Raw genomic sequence first — 21,436 nt, forward strand, 5'->3', positions numbered from 1 at the left:
TGCTGAAGGTCGCTGTGGGGAGCAGCCCCCTTCCCCTGTTAGCGCCGCTGCTGTGTGAGTCTCCAAGCCTTGAGCGAAACGACAGCTCTGCAGGCCGAGCTGGGCGATGGCTCTGCCAGCCACCACTAGAGGGCGCCTGCACCAGTGGGCGTGGCTTACAGATGCAAAAGACTCCACCCGCCACCACCCGTCCAGGGATGCCCCGCCGCTGGGGCCATCTGGGAGCTGGCCTACCAGAAAGGGGTGAGTGGCCAAGGGACCTCACAATCCAGCCTCACACTCGCCACTGACTTAGTCTTCAGTGTTGAGTGCTGCAGAAGCCCATGGCCCAATGGCCTTGGAGACGGAGCCTCGTTCTCCCTCAAGCGCGGCTCCGTGGGGGGAGTTGGCCCTGCCACACAGGCGTGGGACTGCAGACTCCACCACCGTCCAGCCCACGCCCACTAGCAGATTTATTAAGCTCTCTAGGTGGTCTCACCGCTAGAGAGCAACACAGCCTCACCCTCTTAGTCTCGTCTTTCTGGCCCTTCCTTAGCAATGGTTGTTAGACACCCACCCACCCTGGCCTGCTGCCTGGTCTGATGAGGCTGCGTTTTCCAGGTCATGTTTCCAAATCAAGCATCCTCTCTCTCTGCAGCGGCTGGTCAGTGACCCAGCTGCCACTGGCATGCTGCTGATGACTCAGGATCACAGGGGAGTGAAGCAGCTCTGGCATTGTTCAAATGCCCCCTGCCATCACCAGCCCTGCTCCTCCTGACAGAAGGTTGCAAAGGACAGAATTTCCAGCTGAGCCCTTTTGTCAGCCTGGCTCTGACTGTGGTGGGTGCTTAGCAGAGCTGCGGGGAAGCCAGAATTTCTATTTGGGGAGGGGCAAGGGGAAATCCTGTGACTGCAACATTTCTTTGTGCTGAATCTGAATAAAAACAACGGATTTAGACATTTCCACTAACAAAACTTCCAAAACACCCTTCATTTTGTGCCAAAGAAATGGGTTCTACATACACAAATAAAATCAAAACATTCTGTTTTATTGTTCACATTTACAATGTTCTATCATATAAAATAATTTGCAAAAAATGAAGCGTCATCCCAAAAAACAAAACCACTAAAAGCAGAACTCTCCTCTCCAAAAAAGTGGCCAAGCCAAAAATTTCATCCTGGTCAAAATGCTGATTTGGAAAAAAAACAGAAAACAAGCATGTTCTCGTGGGCTGTTGAAAAAACAGCGTTTTCTGATGGAAAAACATTCCGTCTGAACATTTTCAACCAGCTCTCGTCTAGTACTCAGTCCTTGGAAATCTGGCCCTGAATTCTTACGAAAACCTCGTCCCAAAGGCCTAAGAATTTGCTTACGACTGTATATTGGGCAATCACAATTCATGTCAGGATCACAAAGGTCAGCACATTTTTGTTAAGCTTTTCGTAGGTGAGAAAGGGTTCCGTCGGTCAGTGATCAGTCAAGATGCACAAATGCCAAACCAAGCGTATATCAAGCTCTTTGGATCTTCCTAATTCTAGGTCCCCTTCTTCTCCATTTCCTTCTGTTTTACCCCCACTCATTGCAGCATGTGTGAAATTAATGAAGTTTATTGAAAATTAGTTGTTTTTCCGATAGGATTTTTTTAATCCATTTTTATTAAAAATGTGGATTTTCATTTCCCCCCCTTTTCTCTCCCATTTTTCTTCCTTCCTCCTTAAGTTTTTCCAAATAAAAACGTTTCAATTTGGAATAAAAAATGTCCTTTTCCAACCACTGGTCCGACTGGGAATTAGCTCTGTCCTCAGCAGGGCGCCCCCTTCTGGCCATGGCTGCTCCACTCTCTCCTTGATCCACACCACTTCCAAGACCACAGCATCCTCTTCAGGACACTGCTGTCCGGCAGCACCCACCACACTGGTCTCCACCCCCTTCTGGCGGTAGCAGCAGTCCACAGCCTCGCGCCTGCCACTGTGGCCAACATAAGAACATAAGAACGGCCGTACTGGGTCAGACCAAAGGGCCATCTAGCCCAGTAGCCTGTCTGCCGACAGTGGCCAGCACCAGGTGCCCCAGAGAGGGTGGACCCAAGACAATGATCAAGCGATTTGTCTCCTGCCATCCCTCTCCGGCCTCTGACAAACAGAGGCCAAGGACACCATTTTATCCCCTGGCTAATAGCCTTTTATGGACCTAACCTCCATGAATTTATCCAGCTTCTCTTTAAACTCTATTATAGTCCTAGCCTTCACAGCCTCCTCTGGCAAGGAGTTCCACAGGTTGACTACACGCTGTGTGAAGAAGAACTTTCTTTTATTAGTTTTAAATCTGCTACCCATTAATTTCATTTGGTGTCCTCTAGTTCTTCTATTATGGGAACTAATAAATAACTTTTCTTTATCGGCCCTCTCCACACCACTCATGATTTTATAGACCTCTATCATATCCCCCCTCAGTCTCCTCTTTTCTAAACTGAAAAGTCCCAGTCGCTTTAACCTCTCCTCATATGGGACCCGTTCCAAACCCCTAATCATTTTAGTTGCCCTTTTCTGAACCCTTTCCAAGGCCAAAATATCTTTTTTAACGTGAGGAGACCACATCTGTACACAGTATTCAAGATGTGGGCGTACCATAGTTTTATACGGGGGCAGTAAGATGTTCTGGGTCTTATTTTCTATCCCTTTCCTAATAATTCCTAGCATCCTATTTGCCTTTTTGACCGCCGCTGCACTCTGTGTGGAAGTTTTCAGAGAACTGCCCATGATAACTCCAAGATCTCGTTCCTTATTTGTCCTAGCCAAATTAGCCCCCATCATACTGTACGTATAGTTGGGGTTATTTTTCCAGATATGCATTACTTTACACTTATCCACATTAAATTTCATTTGCCATTTTGTTGCCCAATCACTCAGTTTGGTGAGATCTTCTTGGAGTCCCTCACAGTCTGCTTCTGTCTTGACTATCCTAAACAGTTTGGTATCATCTGCAAACTTTACTACCTCACTGCTTACCCCTTTCTCCAGATCATTTATGAATAAGTTGAAAAGGATTGGTCCCAGGACTGACCCTTGGGGTACACCACTAGTTACCCCTCTCCAATCTGAAAATTTACCATTTATTCCTACCCTTTGTTTCCTGTCTTTTAACCAGTTCTCAATCCAAGAAAGGACCTTCCCTCTTATCCCATGGCCATGTAATTTACACAAGAGCCTTTGGTGAGGGACCTTGTCAAAGGCTTTCTGAAAATCCAAGTATACTATATCTACTGGATCCCCCTTGTCCGCATGTTTGTTAACCCCTTCAAAGAACTCTAAGGGTATGTCTACACTACCCCCCTAGTTCGAACTAGGGGGGTAATGTATGCATACCGAACTTGCTAATGAAGCCCGGGATTTGAATTTCCCGGGCTTCATTAGCATAAAGCCAGCGCCGCCATTTTTAAAAGCCGGCTAGTGCGAACCCCGTGCCGCGCGGCTACACGCGGCACGGACTAGATAGTTCGGATTAGGCTTCCTAATCCGAACTATCTAGTCCGTGCCGCGTGTAGCCGCGCGGCACGGGGTTCGCACTAGCCGGCTTTTAAAAATGGCGGCGCTGGCTTTATGCTAATGAAGCCCGGGAAATTCAAATCCCGGGCTTCATTAGCAAGTTCGGTATGCATACATTACCCCCCTAGTTCGAACTAGGGGGGTAGTGTAGACATACCCTAACAGATTAATAAGACAGGATTTCCCTTTACAGAAACCATGTTGACTTTTGTCCAACAAATTATGTTCTTCTACATGCTTCACAATTTTATTCTTTACTATTGTTTCGACTAATTTGCCCGGTTCTGAAGTTAGACTTACCGGTCTGTAATTGCCAGGATCGCAGCCTCAGTCTAGCCCCTCACCTCGGGGGCAAGCCACAGTCCATAAAGGTCACTCCTCACTGGGCATGGGGCAGGGGAGAATCCATGCCTGCCTACTACTCTGGGTCCCAGCCCAGGGATCCTCTGGTGGCAGCCCTGTCCGGCTCTTCTCTACTGCCCCATGATCCCTGCACCTCCCTGATCCTCACATCAAGCCCGGCAGACGTCAGGCTGGAGCCTCCCTCTGTCGCTAGCTCCCCTGAGCCTGCCCAGCAGTGCTTTCTGTAAGGTGCCTCGCTGCGGCTCTGCACCTTCCCCCATCAGGCCAGCCCTGAGAACCAGCCCTGCACCTTCCCCCATCAGGCCCCCAACTGCCCTCTCTCTGCTGAGCAGCTCCTTATGTACATGGCTGGCCCAACAAGCTGCCCTCTGATTGGCTTCTTTAAAACCTTTCCCTGATTGGCCAAGGCTCTGCGCAGGCTCCCACTCGCCCGGGCGAAAAGCCAGCGCAGCCTCCCAGGCCCTGCCTCTTCCAGCATAAAGGCAGCAGAGCAGTTAACGGTGGCTCCAATGCCAGTTCAAGTCAATGGGAAGGTAGGTATCGGGTTGGGCCCAGACACGGCTCGCTCTTTGCTGCTGGGGTTGTAACCTGCTGTCAATCAACAGTGAGAGCAAAACTCTCAAGGGCCTGGTCAGTTTTCTCTCTGTGCAGCCAGCGTGGCCAGACAGGATTCACCCGGCAGTCTGTCTGCAGGCTCAGGCAGCCCTCTCCTGCTAACACAGCACTGACCTTTGCAGGGCTTTCTTTCCTCCAGGAAGGGGGTAGAAATGGACACCGGGGAGAGGGAGATAGACTGGCCTTGCAAACACGTACCCCCAGCGACTTACCTTCGGTGTTATCCCAAGAGGCCCGGAAACTCCTCAGTGGGTCTTTTCATTGATACTCCTGAACTAAAACAGCACCATCCGGTGGCCTTGTTCAAACCCCGTACCATTTGGCTGGGCCCCAGTTCTGGCCTACTTGCTTGGGACATGAACCAAGCAAGTGGTAGGCGGCTCACTGGTTTTTACTGACCTCAGTGCGCTTTGGATCAGGTCCTCAATTTCCAGTTTATTCAAGGACAAGGAAGATAAGGACTTCAAAATTACACTGTCATAAAGATTCTAATCACCACAGCTAATTACACATAGGCGCAAATCACTAAACCAGCTGTCCCTTACACCTGCTTATCCTGGAGGTAAAACACACCCTGGTTTGGGAGTGAAGAGCTTGCCTATGTATTTGAAGAGCACCCAGAACCTCTCCCTGCAAGGGGGGGCTGTGTGTGCAAAGCCACACTGCAGATGGAGGTGTGACTGCAGCATGAATAGACAAACCTGCACCAGCATAGCTAAAAACAGCGGCGCAGACAGGCAGTGTGGGCACCAGCGCTGGCTAGCAGTATGAGTACCCACCAAGGGTCCCCAGCAAGGGGATACAGCCCACCTTGAAGCTCATGCTGCTGGATAGATACAGCTAGTTGTAGCTTTGCTGACGGGGTAACACTAGTGCAGGTAAGTCTCTCGCTGCTGCAGTTAGCCAGACCCTGAAGCTTCTGGACTCTGGAGTCAAACTCATCATTGTCCTCCACCTGAGCATTTGCAGGGGAAGGATTTTCTTCAGTAAATATTTATTTCCCTCCCTCTGCCATTCTCACAAATCGCTGGCATTTTCCTGTGGCGCTAATTGACCCCAGGCGGTAACGATCTGTTTTCACAGCGAGCAAGATCAACAAAAATCTTATCTGAAGAATGTGCAGAGAATTGGAAGACGGGGACTGGCCGTCTGGTCTGCTTTGGACCCGGTCCCTGGGAGCGCAAGGCCCTGCCCATGCACGGCTTGGTAGCTGCCTTGAAAACAGCTTGCAAAAGCCCTGACAGCCAAGCCTGTGTGGGCAGGTGAGAGCCACCTGAAGAAACGCGGCTCAGGGCGGTCTCTACAGCAGTGCTGGGCCACGTGAGTAACACCGGTAGGAAAAAAACCCTCCATGGACGGAAACCAGTGGATCCTGCAACCCTGCGCGTGGCTCTTGTACATTTCAAAGGGAGAGGCGCAGCGGTCCGTCCCCACTCGAGCTGCGGTTCCACCCACACCGTTTCCCCCACTGCGCCTCTGCTTCCCCTGCCCCCCCTTGCAGAGACAGTGCTGGGGAAAACCAGCTTTTAAGCCAGCTCTCCCCAGCACTGGCTCCTGCTCCCCCCCTTGCTGCCTCTAATACAGAGGCAGCAAAGGGTGGGGGAGAGCGATTAGTCGCTTACATCCCTAGTCCATAACCATGCAACAGCAAAAGCAAGAGGAGAGGGGCCTCCTATAAGTCTGAGGACCCTCGATATTATTCATGTTTGAGCCAGAGCAGGGGGGAAGATGAGGTCTCTGTCACTACAAGCACATGCCTTGGAGCCGGATTCTGCAAGGTAGATGTAGGTCCATGACATGGGGAAGTCCAGTGCCTCATGTGAATCAGCCTTTGGAGACCACGCCAGAGGGGGGTGACATACCCACGGAAAAGGGGGTCCAAGCACAAAGTGGAGGGGCAAGCAGCAAAACTGGAAGCCCGTCTAGTTAGGGCCCAAGTATTTTGTTATTTCATTGTTTAGCGCTTGTCCCCTCTCTAACCTTTGGCAAGGGCTAACCCCCAACTACAGGCTGGCTGCTGCCTCCCCGCAGGTGTGGGGGGATTTGATGCCGGGATCATGGCACAAGGGGTCCCGGAGCCACACTGCCGCTGCGGGTGCGACTCGCAGTAAAAACGTGAAGGATCTGCAAGCGGCCCCAGGGCGCTGGAATGGGGGCGATGGGCAGGGCCGAGACACGAGATGGACCCTCACGCGTCCCCAGGAGCAGGACGCCTCTGCTGACCCGTACGGGAGGGAATCCTCCTGCCAGTGCCAGGCTGTCCACAGTCCCATTCTGCCGCAAGCCAGCTGGCTCGTGTGGAACGCTCTTGCCCTCTGGTGGGCACGGGTGAGATGAGCGGGCGCCGAGAGAAGGACGGAGCAGCAGGAGGGAGCGTCTGACCGGCAGGCCATTTCCCACGGTTAGCCCTGGGGATGATTTCAAGCAGTTGCTGCGCCCGGGGGTCTGGGCTGCTTTGAGGGCCGGTGCCATCCCTAGCAGCCGCAGCCTCTGCTGTAATGTACCGTAGCTTCCCATCCCGGGGTGCTGGTAGCCTGCCTGCACTGCCGTTCCGAGCAGCTCCCGAGCCCCGCGGCGCCCCGAGCGATAGGGCTGCCAGGTGTCCGGTTTTGAACCAGACAGTCTGGTATTCGAGGGTTCTGTCCGGGAAACAAATTGAGAAAATACCGGGCGTATAAAATGTCCAGGATTTTCTAATTAGGTCGGTTTTATTATTATTAGGAGTATCAGGATGTAGTTGCCTACTGCCTGGCCAGTAGACACGCTCACACGGCATGAGTGTGTCTATCAGCCAGGCAATACGCACCTACATGGGGGGGGGGCGGAAGGGAATCCCCCGGGCCGGACTCACTCGTGCTTTGACGGGACCGCGTGCGGGACGGGAAGTGCCCTGGGATCTGCGTGTGCCCGGGTCAGTCCCACTCCCCGCTGGCCGATTCTCTCCCCCCGCTCCCTCACTCTGGCCAGCTCTGCTCCCCCTTCCCCTCCCCCTCCCAGCCAGCCCTGCTTCTCGCCGGCTGGTCCCCCCCTACGCCTGATCTCCCCCGGCTAGCCCCACTGCCCCCGACCCCCCCCTTACCCCAGCAGCCCTCCTTCCTGCCGGCCGGTGTCCACCCCATCTCTCCCCGCCAGCCCTGCTTCCCGCCAGTTGGTTCCACGCCCCCCCCCCCAGCCAGCCCTGCTCCCCTCCTGACCGGTCCCCCCCTCCCCCATCTGAGATCAAGCGTGTCTGGTATTTTTTTTGAAGCCACCTGGTAACCCCACCGAGCGATGCCCCGGCAGGCCCAGTTCACTGGGGCCCTGGCACGGCTGGTGCTCTAGCACTGGGCAAAATCCATCCCTAAGTGCTCGACTTGCCCATCCCCTCCCCCCTCCTCCAGGCCTTAGACCACCAGTTCATTTTGCCCTCGCGTTGAAAGAAATAGGAGCCATTTGCAGACAAGGAGTCTGTACCCCACTGGGTGACTCGCTCAGCACTGGCTGCCGCTAAGGGCGCCCTGTGGCTTCGGGTTCCTCAGTGACCCGTAGGTCCCCCCTTGGGTTATGGCTTCATCCCACCAAAACCAGCCCCGGCCCGCTCCCCTAAAACTCACCCAGCCAGCCAGCCAAGAAGAGGCTCCACTAGCAGAACGCCGAGAAACGCGCCTCGGAGCAGAGGGCCGGCAGTCTCTCTACCACTTAAGACTCACCAACGTTTTAGGGAATCCACAGGGCGTACCTGTGCCTGCACTGGCACCGTCCCTCTGATACAGGGGGTGGGGGGTCCACCATTTTTGGATGGAGCCGTTTTTTGTCTGGAAAATGCTAGCTACTAGATGGAAAGGTCTCATGAGCCCACGTCGAGTTTGTTGACAGTTTCACTGGGGACTTACCGAATCCTCCGGTTTTGACTTTACCAGACGATGTTCACAGCAAACGTTGAAGCAAAGGCAACGTGAAACATCCCAGTCAGGTCACTTGCTGTTTCCAGGGTGAAATGGTTCTTATTGTGCAGTACGTTTTGAAATTTCAGCTTTCTTTTTGTGCTAATTTGGAGCAGAGAAACAGCAATTCCAGCCTTTCGGCCCAGGGGTGAATTTCTGGGGGGCACTGATTCCCAGCGCCAAAGTTTTTAATAGTAGAAACCCCAATCCCTTGTTTCAGGGGTCGCCTTCTGCCGAGAGGCATAGCAAGGATATCATGCACCTGGGGGCAAAGGCAAAATTTGCCTTCCCCCCGAACTTGGCACACGGCTGAGCCCAACCCGGGGAAGGGAGGAGTGGAGCTTGTACCACGTCTTCCCCATCCCTCCAGTTTGGGGCCAAGCCCCTCACGCACTAACCTGCTGGCGGAGGTGGAGGAGGGTCGGGCTGGGGGCAGAGGGGGGGGGGAGGAGGTTCCAGCCGGCAGCGGCAGGCGGAGGAGAAGCAGGAGAACCAAGGGATGACGGGAAGTGGAAGGGGACTAAATTAGCGCCATCCTAGCGTGGCATCCGGGGGCAACTGCCCTCCTGTGCCCCACCTCGCTACGCCACTGCTTCTGCCATAGTTTCCACAGCTCCAGAAGCCAACATGGACGAAGATGCCCCTGTTAACAGGCAAGTGAATGGAAATACCCAGGGCCAGATCAGCTGGTGGTAATCAGCCGGTGGAGCTAGGCTGTTCTACGCCCTTCCACTCCCCCCTTGTTCCTCTGCCAATTTCCCAATATGCTTTATATGCCATATGCTACTACGTCCATTCGCTACTCTGGGGCTGATTGCGAAGTGAGCTTGCAGGGTGGAGGGAGGAAGTAGGAATCACATATTTTGAACTGAATCTCCCCTGGCTGGATCTGCAGTGTGAGATGTAGCAGATGGGTCTGATTTCATTTGAGTCGCTGCCTTGGAACAAAGGCCGAGCATGCTGGGGTGCGGAGCAAAGTGCCTCTTGCTGTGCCGCATCCATTCACCGCTGCACGGCCGGGTTATTTATTTATTTATTTATTTATTGAAATATTTTACCCTGCCTTTCTATTTAAAATATTCAAGGTGGCTTACAAAAAAACACAATACAAATATATATAAAAATTTAAAATATGAGACCCCAGAGGGACATCATAATAATAGAGATTGCCTATCTCTTAGAACTGGAAGGGACCTTGAGGTCATCAAGTCCAGTCCTCTGTTTTCACAGCAGGACCAAGTACCATCCCTGACAAATTTTTGTCCTAACTGACCTCCACAAGGATTGAACTCACAACCCTCTATTTAGCAAGCCAATGCTCAAACCACTAAGCTATTCCTCCCCTGCTGAAATGTATATAGAGGAGGAACACACACATACAGACTCAAACATTAATAAAAGCACAAATAAAAAGGGTGGCTTTAGCCTGACGCCGAAACAACACTAGCGTTGGCGCCATGTGAATATCCCGAGGAAGAGAATTCCACAGCCTGGGAGCAAAAGCTGAGAATGCCCTGTTCCACGTAGATGTTAATCTTATCTCCACAAGTGGGGGAAAACAAAGCAAAACCTTCCCATCTGACCTCAATCCCCGGGCAGGTTCATATGGGAGAAGAGGGTCCTTTAGATACCCCGGACCCAACTCATTTAAGGCTTTATAGGTCATAACTAAGACCTTAAATTGTGCCCGAAAACAAACCGGAAGCCAGTGCAGCTGCCAAAGCACTGGCATAATGTGCTCCGTATAACTACTGTTAGTTAAAACTCGAGCAGCCGCGTTCTGGACCAGTTGAAGTTTCTGAAGGCTCTTTAGAGGCAGCCTCCCTAGCTGTATCAAAGGTGCCTCCTCCAGGAACAAGATCTTGCACCATCCCTAATCAGGACCTATCTAACTACTCTCTGCGGAACAGCAACTTTTATACAGGGCTGCCCCAGAAAGCTACACCCTGATTGGCTGGTTGAAAGCCTGTCCCTCATTGGACAGCCCAGGGTTCTGTGCAGGCTCCCTCCAGCCTGCATTAACCCCTTCTGGCCAGTATGGGGCAGTCACCCCACCAGAGGGATGGAAAAAAATACACTTGATGCAATTCCCATTTAAAAAATTGACTAAAAAAAATTACACAGAACATTTTAACAATCCATTTATACCCAATAACAAAGCATGTACATTTTCCTTTTATTTTTTTAAATTGAGTTAAGGACCTGAGCAACACTGAGTAAATCTGCAACAGGCTGACTCTGGCGCAGCATCCTTGGGACCTGGCCAGTGCCAATATGAGAATGTGCCAAACCATGGGACGTCAATATTGTCTAACAGCATTACCAGCATTTCTATTGTTTCTTGGACTCTTAGAAGACATGTAGGAATAAGTTAGAGCTAAATAACATCACAGAAGACTGAGAGCTAGCTGGGTTTGTACAGCACCTAGCACCAGGAAGTCTTGACTGGGACTCCTTGAAAGTACCATAACTCAAATGATAAATACTATCACAGTTCCAGGCCTCGCTGCTCTGCTGTGTTCTTTCTGGGTATGTCTACACTACCCTGCAATTTCGAACTAGCAGGGGTAATGTAGTCATCCGCAGTTGCAAATGAAGCCCGGGATTTGAATTTCCTGGGCTTCATTTGCATGAAGCCGGCCGGCGCCATTTTTAAATGCCGGCTAGTTCGGACTCCGTGCCACGCGGCTACACTCGGCACGGACTAGCTAGTTTGGATTAGGCTTCTAATCCACGAGGCGTACAGCTAGTTCGGATTAGAAGCCTAATCCGAACTAGCTAGTCCGTGCCACGTGTAGCCGCGCGGCACGGAGTCCGAACTAGCCGGCATTTAAAAATGGTGCCGGCCGGCTTCATGCAAATGAAGCCCGGGAAATTCAAACCCCGGGCTTCATTTGCAACTGCGGATGACTACATTACCCTGCTAGTTCGAACTAGCGGGATAGTGTAGACATACCCTCTTGAGTGTGTCCCCTCTGATGTCAGGCCTCGTACCTGTACCACTCCTGAGGAGGGAGTCAATGCTGCTGTTATGTCACTCAGAGGCCCAGCCCTCTGCTACAGCCCCCCACGTGTCAGCCGAGCTCACCCAACCCATCTGTCCGAGTGTAGCCCCTGCAATTCTTCCTCTCGGGAGTCAGAGACTAGCCATGAACACAGGGACCAGCCAGCTTTCTCCGACCCAAGTACTGTTTATGCTCATAAAAGAAAAAGAAAACTGGAGAAAAGAGGATTTTGAAGAAGCAACAGTCTCTCTCACAAAAGGCTTACCATCCCTGCTAAGTATCGAGGGAGGCCAGGTCACAGCCAACACGCCACCCCAACACGCCATCTCACCCCTTCTCTCTTGAGAGTGTGGGGCCTATTCAGCGGACCAGCTCTCCGGCGGTCACGAGCCTTTTCTCGTCTTGGTCCTACTGCTCACCCGTTCTGAAGTGTTTGCAAAGTGGTTCGTTCATCTGAGCCATTCTTTCCCTTCCAGCTGGTTTTTCCCTCTCAAACGAAACCCTCCTCAGGTCTAACGATCAAAGAATCACCATATAACCAGCTCGCCAATAACCCTCGACGTGCAGTATTCATAAGTTAATGCAGCGCAAGTCCAAATCTGTTGCAAATAACACTAAACCCACAGCGCAGGGCACGTGACAGATACATGTGCTTTCGAGGAATCCTAGAACACATCCTGATTTGGGAAGAGTTCCATCTCTATGCTAAAGCAGGGGCAGGCAAGATACAGCCCTGGGCTGGATCCAGTCCACCAAGTCTTTTAATCTAGCCTGTGGCTCACTCCTGCAGTTCGGAGCAGCTCCACACTGCTCAAAGCATCTAATTCGGTGGTTCCCAACCTGTGGTCCACAGACCCCTGACTGTACTGTAGGGGGCCCGACTGTACTGTAGGGGGTCCATGGAAAGTTTAGGAAAAGAAAAGTAAGGATTGGGCCCACTGCAGGACTGGCACTTTCTGCCAGGCGATTCTCACCTGGGGCTCACTGTTTACAACCGGCCGCATGCACGCAGCCTCCCACCCTCGGAATGGGCTCTTGATACCCCAGGTAGGGTTGCCAGGTGTCTGGTATTGGCCCAGACAGTCCGGTATTTGCAACTTCTGTCCGGTAAAAAACCGAGAAAATACTGGACATGTCAAACGTCTGGTATTTTCTGTTTTTCTCGGACGGAAGGCTACTTAGGACATTCTTCCCCTGCCCTGTCTGGGGGAACGGGGAGTGTTTGGATTTAAAAGCACAGTGACTCTTTTTTTTTTTTGCTCAACAACTTTGGTCCTTTTTTTTTCCTCAACCAATTTTTTTCTCTGCCACGTTCGTTATTTTTTGTGAAAGTATCTGGCAACCCTAACCCCAGGAGACACCATCCCTCTTCCTGCTACCAGCTGCGCTGCCGTTTATGCTCCAACCCTCTCCCTTCTCCTGGTCCTGCAATGGGCCTGATCCTTACTTTTTTTTTCCTTTTCCTTTTCTTTTTTTTCTTCTCCAGGGCTCTGTGCATGGAGAAGGACGGAGTGCTGGGGCAGGAGTTGCCTTTGGCCACGAGACCCCACTTTCTATATGCTCCATGGATCGTCAGGGATGAAGGGGGTGGGAACTGCAGAAGCAGCATGGGCCAAGGGATGTGCTGGCTGCCGTTTCCTGCCACTCCCTTTGGAGGGGTCTATAAAATTTTAAGAGATTGAAAAAGGGTCCATATGCTCAAAAAAGTTGGGAACCACTGATTTATCTGCTCCCTGTGGCTCTCTGTGCCACATGTGGTGGCGGGAGGAGGGGGGGGGAGATTTCACATGTTGCCCCCACCCCAGAATAATCTCCTAGCTCCTATTGGATGGAAACTATCCAATGGGAGCTGAGAGACTATGCAGGGGACAGGGTCAGCATGCAAAGCCTCCCCACCCCTCCCCCCACAGTGCAGAAAGCCACATGGAATAGCCAGACCCTTTGAGTGTTTGGGGGGGTTGCTGGCAGGCAGGGAAGTCTGCCTGAGGATCCTGCTGGGGTTCTGGCCGGGAGCTGTTTAGGTAAGTGCCATCCGGCCAGAGCCTACCTCTGGCACCCCACCTGCTCCTGTCCCCAGCTTCCTCCCAGGCTCTGCACCCCCCCAGACCAATCCGCTTCCCAAGATCAGAAAACTCTCCTGTACCCATAATCCCTCCGGGACTCTGCACCCCAATCCCCTGCTCCTGGTCCTTCCAATTCCCTGCTCTTCCTTCACCCAAACTCTCCCTCAGACCCCACACACTCTCCTGCACCCTAATCTCCTACTCCAAACCCCCTTCTGCACCCAACCTCTGTCCCAGACTAGCACCTCCTCCATAGAAAAGTGCGGCTCACTACCACTCGCCAAAATCTTGGAGTGGCTCCCCCATCAAAAATTATTGTCCACCCGGTGCTGAACACGGGTGGTTTTATTGTGAAGCCATCTTCCCTACTCCCTCTGGGTGTCTGTCTGTCTTGTCCACATTCCATCTGACACGCCTCATCCTGCAATGTGTTGACCATGGGCATCTGTCCCTTTACTTGCACAGTCGCCCAAATGGGGCATTCATGGGCACAGACACATGCGATGCGGGAATCTAAGCTCACTGTCTGTTCTATGGCATGGGCCTGCCTAGTACGGGGTCACAAAATACACTAAGATGAAACAAAACAACAGCAGCAGATCTAGAAGCCCCGGCTAAGTTTGGGGCCCTATTGTGCTAGGTGATGTACAAATACCCAGCGAAATCCAGTCCTGCCCCAATGAGCCTACAATAGACCAGAGAAAGGGGAGGGAACATGGCATAACACATTGATGTGACTTTCCCAAGTTACACAGCAGGCACCGGAGCTGCACTGGGCGTAGAATCCAGGTCTCCTGACTTCCTACTGGTACTTTATTTACTCACCAATTTATAGACCTAAAATCCAGGATCAGACACTTTGCGGAAAGTTCTTTGACTGACTCCACTGTGTAGATTTCTCTGCTGGTTGGCTCACTGCCCCCTCCATCTCTCTTACGTGAGGATGAGGAGGCTCTATCCTAGATGTCTGTGGGCTGGGGACTGATTACGGGGGGAGGGGCTTTGCCCATGGGCGGCGGGTATGCTAGGCAGGGGAAGGCTTTGCCTTCCCAAACCGCCAGCCTGGCCCTGCCCACACTCTGCCCCCCGAACACCTACCGTAGGCGCACTGGGGGCAGAGTTTTGCTGTCCCCAAGTGCCCGCCCTCCCCGGGTGAGGGAGAGGGGGTCTTGGCTCCTGTGGGGGCAGAGCCGGGTAGAAGGAGGGGCTGGGGGCAGGGCAAGCTCCCAGTCCTACTTCCACCCATGGCCGTGCCCCTGCAATGTAGGAGGAAGCCCAGGCTGGCTGAGCTAGAGTCTCCTCTCTCGCTGGATTTCCCCCATCTGGTCCCCTTTGATTTCCTCAGGGAGAAAAACAAACCGCAGCTCCAGGATGCAGTAAGGGCCAAAGTCCAGGGCTGCCTTTTGCCACCCACCCCTGTGTCTACAGACCTGAACATCATCCACCTTATGCACAGCCGGGGATACATCCAGCAATGACCTGAACATCATCCACCTTATGCACAGCCGGGGATACATCCAGCAATGACCTGAACATCATCCACCTTATGCACAGCCGGGGATACATCCAGCAATGACCTGAACATCATCCACCTTATGCACAGCCGGGGATACATCCAGCGATGCTCTAGCATCCGGAGGAGCAACTGGACTCTGCGTGTACTTCTCCCGCTCCCCCCCCAGAGAAGCAACAGCCCCCCCCCCACACTGAATGGTCAAAGCTGCCTTTCCCCTGCTGCCCTCTCGAGGCCGCGTTAAGCCGGGAGCCGGGAGCCGGGGGCAGCAGCGGGCGGTGACAGGACGGGGCTGGGTGCGAGGCGATCCCGATCGGGCCGGTGCGCGCGGGGTGCGGATCCAGCCCGGGTCGCTCCAGTCCCTGCGCCAGGGCAGGAGCTGCGCCCCGGACCAGTCCCGGGGGGGAGGCCGCTAGCGCTGCGGCGGATGCAGGGCGGCTCCTGGGCTCGCTGCACCGTGGGGGCCCGGCCACCCGCCCGCCGGGAGCCCCGGAGGCAGGCAGCGGCGGCTCCCCGCGGCCGGGGGAGGCAGGGCGCGCAGTAGCCCGGCCCAGCTGGCCAGGGGGCTGAGCCGCAGCCCAGCCACGGCCGCTGCAGCAGCCCGCCGAGGCGATTGGTCGGCAAAGCGGTGACGTCCCGGAGCACCCTCCCCTCCCCTTCTCCATCACCCCCCCCCCCCAGCTTCCCGGCCGCCCCCCCATCTCCTCCATCCTTCGCAGTCAGCTGAGAGCGAAGCCGCGCCAGCCTGCCGGGCAGAGGATTTGTACAAAGCCGAGAGGAGCAGCAGGAGAAGGGGGAGAGCAGCCCCCCCAACCCGAAGGCACCAGGGCACCATGGCCCCCATCGGGCTCAAGGCCGTGGTGGGAGAAAGTAAGAGGCTGCTTCTGTCCCCGCTTCTGGTGCCCAGCCCTTTCCTGGGCTGTGCGGTGGAGGCTGGATGGGGGGGGGGTGCCTCGAGGGGGAGGGTCTGGGAGATTAGATGAGCTCCGGGGGGGGGGGTGTTGTGGTATGTGTGTATGTTGGGGGGGGGGCAGGATCTGATGGGGAAATAGACTGGAGTCTTGGTCATCTTTAGCTGAAGGAAATACAAATGGGGCTGGGGGGGGGGGGATTGCAGATGCGCAATCGGGGATACATTCAGCAATCAATGGGCAGTCAGGATCAACGCCCAGGCGGGGAGGGGGCAGGGAAAGCAAATGAGAGGAAGCTGGAAAATGGGGGAGGGCGAGTTTGCTTGAGGGAGGGGGGCTGTTTGGATTATTCTGCAGTGCTGGGAAGGGAAGGCAGGCAGGCTGCTGTTTCCTTTCCCCAGGCTCTGGGCCCTAGTGGCTTTGTGTGATTATTCCAGTAAAAATAGGAATGCTATGAATTAATACAGACCCCCCCTCCCCCGCAGAGCCTCAGGGCATGGGAAGGGGGAGGAGGCGTTTGGCAGGTGGGCTCTCTGCCCGAGGCCAATAATAAATACATGCACAGTGACAGGCTCCCAGTCCTGTTGTTCGCAGACAGGGGCTACGCTATTTTGCGCAGGCAGAGTAATCCTGCAGTGTCAGAGCAAAGCCTTCTGGATTCCTCCCCCACCCCATCCCACCCCCTGCAAAATCGAATGACACGGCCTAGGCAAGCTATACCCAGCTCTCCCTTCCCAGCAGGAATATTCTGCAAGGAGGCAGCGGGGATGGCGGCGGCCCAAAGAAATGGTTCAGCTAAAGGCTGGATCTTCTCTAGGTTTGGCGCAACTGGAGGATTTCTTTGTGCACTTGCTCTGATCTTTGTGTGGAGCATAAGCTCTTGTGCATGGAGCCAAGGTGCTGGTTTTGGTTCACAGCTGACCATCTCCAGATTTGGGGGGAAATCCTAAATTCCCCTCAAAGATGATGTTATTTTTAGTATCAAAACTAAGGGTCTTACAGGATTCAGAGCATCTGCAAGCCGGGCAGTGGGAAATTCCAGTACAGCAGGCCTGCATTCGTCAGGCCATAATAATTACCCTAGAAACTTTTATGCCTAAACAACTAACAACAAAAATGGTATAAAATGGTGGCAACTTCCTCCGAGTCCCTCTGTCTTGAATCACATACATCCGTGGCTCTCTGGAAAAGAATTCATCTTCAACAGAAACCTGGCAAAGTATGGCTTTAAAAATTCATCGTTTAGCTAGTTTTTATTTTGCTTAGCTGCAGGGATGGGAGAAATACACGTAAGGTGTAACAGTTTTGGATACAGAGAAAGCACGGCTGGAGCTATGTGCAGTAAGAAGACAGTGTCTTATTTAACAATCCTCCCCTCCACAGCATTGGCTCCAGGCTGCAGATGGTGTGGCGGGAGCAGGGTGGTGTGACTGTTTGGTGGGATGATCCCATTCGATTGATGTCCTGCTTTGTTCCAAGAAATCACCTGCCCAGAGAGCTAATAGACAGCTCTGCACCAGTCTCGCTCTGCTTGTGTTTCCCAGAAACCTGCAGCTCAGCATCTACTGCTCTGTCAGCTTGCACAGTGTGCTGGGAAGTCGTTTTGATATTTGAGTCAGGAAAAAAAAATCCTTTGGTTCCGCTGCTGCAAGATAATCCGATGGGGCGGGGGATGGAATTGAAAATGTTTTGCTGCAGTTAATTTGCTTGCGCTTGAATGTCCTCTTTCATTCGCTGGCGTGGGGGAAGTAGGTTATGAAACCGATGGGATGTCCAGTGTAGCACTGCGTTCCGTAACCAAACGTGCCTTAGAAAAATGAAAGGTCTCATCCTCCGTCAAAACTCCCAGTCATGAGCTAAATGGACCTTCTAGACCTTCCATTGCTTGAACCAAGACCAGTAGCTGGAATACGATGGACTTTTTACACATTTTCTTTCTTTGCATGAAGACAATATGAACCATCACACATACACACACTTTCTTGTTCCAACTACAGTGAGGGACATTTGTCTGTAGGCAGCTCTTTATCCTTCAGGCTTTTATAACAAACTGCACAGTACCTGCCTCAACAGAGTCTTTCCAATATGCAAAAGAACCCGCAGCAGGGTATCCATCTAGCTGAAGACAAATTGAGAAATCTGCGTATCTATAATATTAATGGTAGGTTCTGTATCCCCGGGCAGGGAATGCTGCATAGAGCACAGGAAGTTTGGACTCTGATTGTCCAGGAATTCCATGCTGTCTGACCATCGTTGGCTTCACTGGGGCTTGGGATTCTGCCTACAGGGAGCTCTCATTGTAGGATCAGGACCTTGGAGAGTTTGCTCTCGGTCTCCTTGGAATGGTCCAGCCTAGGGATGCTAAATATCAGTTAACTGAATAGTCGATTAACCTCATGAATTCTGTACTCCCCGGGCGTAGGGCTGGCAGGCAGTGCGCTCTGGCCCCACTCCCGAGGAGCCCCCTGCCAGCAGCGCGGGGTGCCAGGCGGGAGCTGGTCTGTGAGGGAGCCAGTTTAAAAACCAGCTCCCCTCACAGACTGGCTGCCTGTGGCCCCACGCTGCTGCCTCTGATACAGACTGTGTGAGGGTGCAGGGGAGAGCAGATGAGTTGGGGAGCATTAGCCTCCCCATTGCTCAGAAGGCCTCTTCATCCCATCCTCTGCCCATTCCCCAGACCTCTTATCCCGCCTCCATCATTTGATTCACTTCACTTGCTCTCGGCCTTTGGGTCCCTGTGTACATTGGGCCCGGAAGAGCTGACAGAGTAACAGCTATTTCAGGTCGTCGCCTCCCCCGCCAGGTGCTAGGCCATTTTCTTCCTCCCTAGGGCCGCTGGCAGCCTGCTCCTTCACGCCTCTTAGGCCTGTTGGACGGAAGCGGCAGCCTCTCCTCAGCTGACGTGGCGGAGGTCTCCCACCCAGCAGATGAGCGGTTCATTGCGCAGCTAGAGGAGAGCAGGCCGTAAATGCTGTAGCTCCATTACCCTCAGCAACTGCCCGCTCCTGGGATTTGCTCTTTCTCCTCTTTGCATTTAGATTCCCTGCTTGTTCTTTGTTTTTTTCCTTTAAAAGAAATGAACTTGTGCCACGCAGGAAATGCAAGGACTGAAATTAACACACAGTGTAGATCGGGACTGAGACCTTTTTTACATTGATTTAGGATCTTTCGAGACCTTTAGAAACCTGTGGCTGTCAGAAACAAGCCAATGTAACATCAGTGTCGATTCAAAGAGGCAGTCTAAAGGAAGATCTGAAGACACTTTTTGTATTAGAATGAAGAGAAGCCGTGTGTGAAGAGTCCCCTGTGTGCTTGGGAAATCTCCACCAAGATACCAGCAACCATACTGCCCATCTGTAGCATCCCCTATTTTAGCTTCCTTGTTTGATGTCTGACTGTATCTAGCATGGTGCGTGGCTTTTCACGTGAGTGTCACAAATACATTCCAGAGGGGCAGCGTGTTCATGCTAGTGGTGCTGTAGGACACTGAATTCTCAGTTTGGGATGTGTCAAAAAATGATCAAACCTTGGCTTCGTATGAGCGCTTTGAAAATCTGGCCTGAATTATGTTCAACAGGCTGAATCTTAGGCTGTGTCTAGACTGGCAAGTTTTTCTGCAAAAGCAGCTGCTTTTGCGGAAAAACTTGCCAGCTGTCTACACTGGCCACTTGAATTTCTGCAAGAACACTGACCTCCTACTGTCTGAAATCAGTGCTTCTTGCGGAAATACTATGCTGCTCCCGTTCCGGCAAAAGTCCTTTTGAGCAAAGCTTTTGCGCAAAAGGGCCAGTGTAGACAACTCAGATTTTTTTTGCGGAAAAGCGTGTCTAGTTTGCATGGAGGCTTTTCCGCAAAAAGTGCTTTTGCGGAAAAGCGTCCGTGCCAATCTAGACGCTCTTTTCCGCAAATGCTTTTAACAGAAATCTTTTCTGTTAAAAGCATTTGCGGAAAATCATGCCAGTCTAGATGCAGCCTTACAGTTTTGCCCCTCGGGTAGTCACTTGGCTTAGATTCTTGGAGGGGTTTTGTCTGGAAATGGGTGACAGGGGAGGGATCATGTGAGCATTACTTGTTGTGTTCCCTCCCTTTGGGACACCTGGAATTGGCCACTGTCGGCAGACAGGCTGCTGAGCTAGGTGCAGGAACGGCCCTAGACGAGCTGCTGGCAACTGGTGCCCTAGGAGAAACACGCGATTGGCGCCCCGGCCTCCAAAGTCCTCATTGACCATTTATCTTGGTGCCCTAGGCGATCGCCTAGTTCGCCTGAATTGACGGGCCACCACTGGCTAGCTGGACCTTTGGTCTGACCCAGTATGGCTGTTATGGGCTTAGGGCCCCAGTGTCTGCTGAAATCAAAGAGGTGACCAAATACCTTTTTATACCAGCGGTACCTTGCTGCCGTTGGGAGGGGAGAATCCTGATTTGCTCACATTTCACATCCACTTGCACGGGCTCATTTGACCCCCAAGGTGCAAGGCAGCGAGAACCTGCCCTTAAAGTCTCAGCGGGGAGAGATTCTACATTTGTCTGAGCCTCCCCCCAGTTCATGAGAGGTAGGAAAGGAAATTCTGGCTGTAGCGACACTGCTCAGCAGCGAAACCTGACGGTGCATCCTTCATTTATCAGACTTTTCTGGTTTAATTTGTTCTGCTCCCATTTCATTTTTACTTTTCCAACTGGAGTTTAAAAAGAGAGCGTCTCCCTCATGCTCCACTCCCGCCCGGAGCTTGGCCGCAAGTCCAATGTTTTCTCTGGTGTTTCACACTTGTGAAGACCAGGACTTGAACAGGGTTCAAAAAAGAGCTAGCGAGATTCACGGAGGTTAGGACCATCAATGGCTATTAGCCAGGATGGGTCGGAATGGTGTCCCTCGCCTCCGTCTGGAAATGGGTGACAAGAGAGGGATCACGTGAGGATTCTCTGTTCAGTTCACTCCCTCTGGAGCATCTGGCATTGGCCACTGTGGGCATTGGCCACCTTTGGTCCAACCCAGTTTGGCCGTTCTTATGTAGCAATGTGCCCGGCCCGTTTCAGACCAGCCCAAGCCAAGCTGATGGCGGCTGCGATGGACACAGCGAGTTACCCTTATGATCAGATTTCCAAGTGCTCCGTGGCCATGAGTTGGGGCAGATTTCTCCCGACACATTGAGGGCTTTGGGAAATGCGCCCCTCCAGGCAGTGCTGCAGGGTGCATTAAGGAACTCCTGGCAGTGATCAAATCTATGGCACATTTGCACTGCTACCTGTGTGGGATCAAACATGTGGCCCTTCCTCCCTGCAGTGGCTCTTCAGGTTTGGCAATCTGGGGGGCAAGTCACGGGGTTGGAAAAACTGCTCCTGCTCCCCTCGATCTTGGTAGGAATTCTGCTGCTGAATTCAGTGAGAGCAGGATGGAGCCTATGCCCTGTTTCTATGGTAGGGATGTGTAATAGTACACCTGTGCCACCCTGCAGGTAGCATCTCAGGGACCAGGTATTAAAGGAGAGCGCTTTTAGGAATTTGAGATGTTATCTCAAAG

The 21,436-nt window shown here is 52.7% G+C and overlaps 1 protein-coding gene across 4 annotated transcripts in view; it reads left to right on the forward strand.

The window, feature by feature from the left end:
* Window positions 1-15,268: 15,268 nt before the first annotated feature.
* Window positions 15,269-21,436, forward strand: part of STXBP1 (syntaxin binding protein 1) — a 65,312-nt gene continuing 59,144 nt past the window's right edge. Inside the window, exon 1 of one of the 4 annotated variants that reach the window (XM_075905261.1) lies at window positions 15,269-15,877. In XM_075905261.1, the coding sequence (XP_075761376.1) occupies window positions 15,841-15,877 (37 nt within the window). In that variant the 5' untranslated portion in view covers window positions 15,269-15,840. The remainder of the gene's footprint in view (window positions 15,878-21,436) is intronic. The other 3 variants (XM_075905260.1, XM_075905263.1, XM_075905262.1) reach the window with 3 other exon arrangements.

Source organism: Pelodiscus sinensis, chromosome 22, assembly GCF_049634645.1.
Source record: "Pelodiscus sinensis isolate JC-2024 chromosome 22, ASM4963464v1, whole genome shotgun sequence".
NCBI lineage: Eukaryota > Metazoa > Chordata > Testudines > Trionychidae > Pelodiscus > Pelodiscus sinensis.